The 1,430-nt window shown below is 48.2% G+C and overlaps 1 protein-coding gene across 1 annotated transcript in view; it reads left to right on the forward strand.

The window, feature by feature from the left end:
* The first annotated feature begins 269 nt into the window (after positions 1-269).
* LOC106809023 (transient receptor potential-gamma protein-like) overlaps positions 270-1,430 on the forward strand; it is a 53,161-nt gene continuing 52,000 nt past the window's right edge. Inside the window, 1 exon segment of the mRNA XM_014811968.1 lies at positions 270-329. Coding sequence (XP_014667454.1) covers positions 273-329 — 57 coding nt within the window. The 5' untranslated portion in view covers positions 270-272.

A 1,430-nucleotide genomic window follows, 5' to 3' on the forward strand; every position in this document is an offset into this window, starting at 1 on the left:
TGTCCCGTGAGTGTCAGCCGGCCCCGATGTGGGAAGTTAGGAGTGTTCGATGGGGGCGTAAAGGCGTAGGCAGTCTCGTGCCCACACGTCCGGCGTGTCTTTTCGTTCGTGATGTTGTCCGGGGCGAACGTGTCTTTGGGACACAAGGCGACGCGTAGTACTGACTATACCAGCGTCAAGTTACCGACGCAGCCACCGCCGCCGCTGCTGCTGCTGTTGTTGTTGCTGATGCTGTTGCTGCTGCTGCTGCTGTTACGGAAATCATGGTGAAGATGCAGCGTGAGAACACAGTGTCAAGCACCATCTCCAGCGGTGACGAGTTTACGGAGGTAAGCAGGCGCGGCGCCACAAAGGAAGCTGTACGAGTGATGTCATCATCGTCTTCCACTGCTCAGGAGGGAGGCAACCAAGGCTTTATATGGCTTCATAACCTCCTCCCCTCCTGCTTCTTCTCCCCTCCTGCCTAGTCTAGCCATCCCTCTCCCTCTGCACCTGCGCATCACCGCATTAACAATGATATTAACAGCGTGGTTAGAACGCGCAGAGAGAAACTGGAATGCGTGAAAGCTGATGCTGATGCTGATGCTGGCTGATGTTTGACTGCGATGCTGATGATGATGCTTGCTGCTGCTGAGTATTCTGTGCTGACTGCTGCTGCTCTGATGCTGTGTGATGCCTGAAATGTGATGCCTGATTATGATGCTGTGCTGCTGCTGCGCTGCTGATGTTTACTGTTGAATGCTGATGCTGAGTAGCTGATTCTGATGTTCTGTGATGTATTCTGATGCTGATCGTTGATCATGATGGGCTGAATGTCTGACTGCTTGGCTATCGTCTGAAGTTGATGCCGATGATAACGCTGATGTTGATGCTGATGCTGATGCTGATGACGCAGTATAGTACATGTCTAATCACCCCACGAGACCGTATATCAAATCTCTCCAGCCACCATCATCCTCCGATGATGCGGTATTGAATCTCGCTTTGACGTATAGCTGCGCAAGCCGCTGCCGCCTTTTGTAAGAAGAAGCTACACATGCTGGTAAACACTTATCCTGCTTACGTGTACTAACGCCCAGATTGATTCTTAAAATTGAAGTATAATTAGCAGCGAGAATGGATGCTTACGTCATCATCCCTGTTTACGCTGTCTCAATACTCGTCTGGCGAATAAGTAAATGCCGGATGTAATATAAAGAAACCAAATAAGTAAATAATTAGTATATTATTTATTGTGTTATTCGACATACAAGTAGTGATGCGGTAGGCTTCGCTGGTGTCATATAGCGGAACGTAGTCCCTGTATCGTATTCAAAGTGCAACCGCGCTTGTAGAGTATGTGCTTCTGTGAGGTATACAGGGGCGTTAGTGGAACGCCCCACACACACCATCTATTATATATATATATATAATATTATATATTATATATA

Source organism: Priapulus caudatus, unplaced genomic scaffold (assembly GCF_000485595.1).
Source record: "Priapulus caudatus unplaced genomic scaffold, Priapulus_caudatus-5.0.1 Scaffold323, whole genome shotgun sequence".
Taxonomy (NCBI): Eukaryota; Metazoa; Priapulida; class Priapulimorpha; order Priapulimorphida; family Priapulidae; genus Priapulus; species Priapulus caudatus.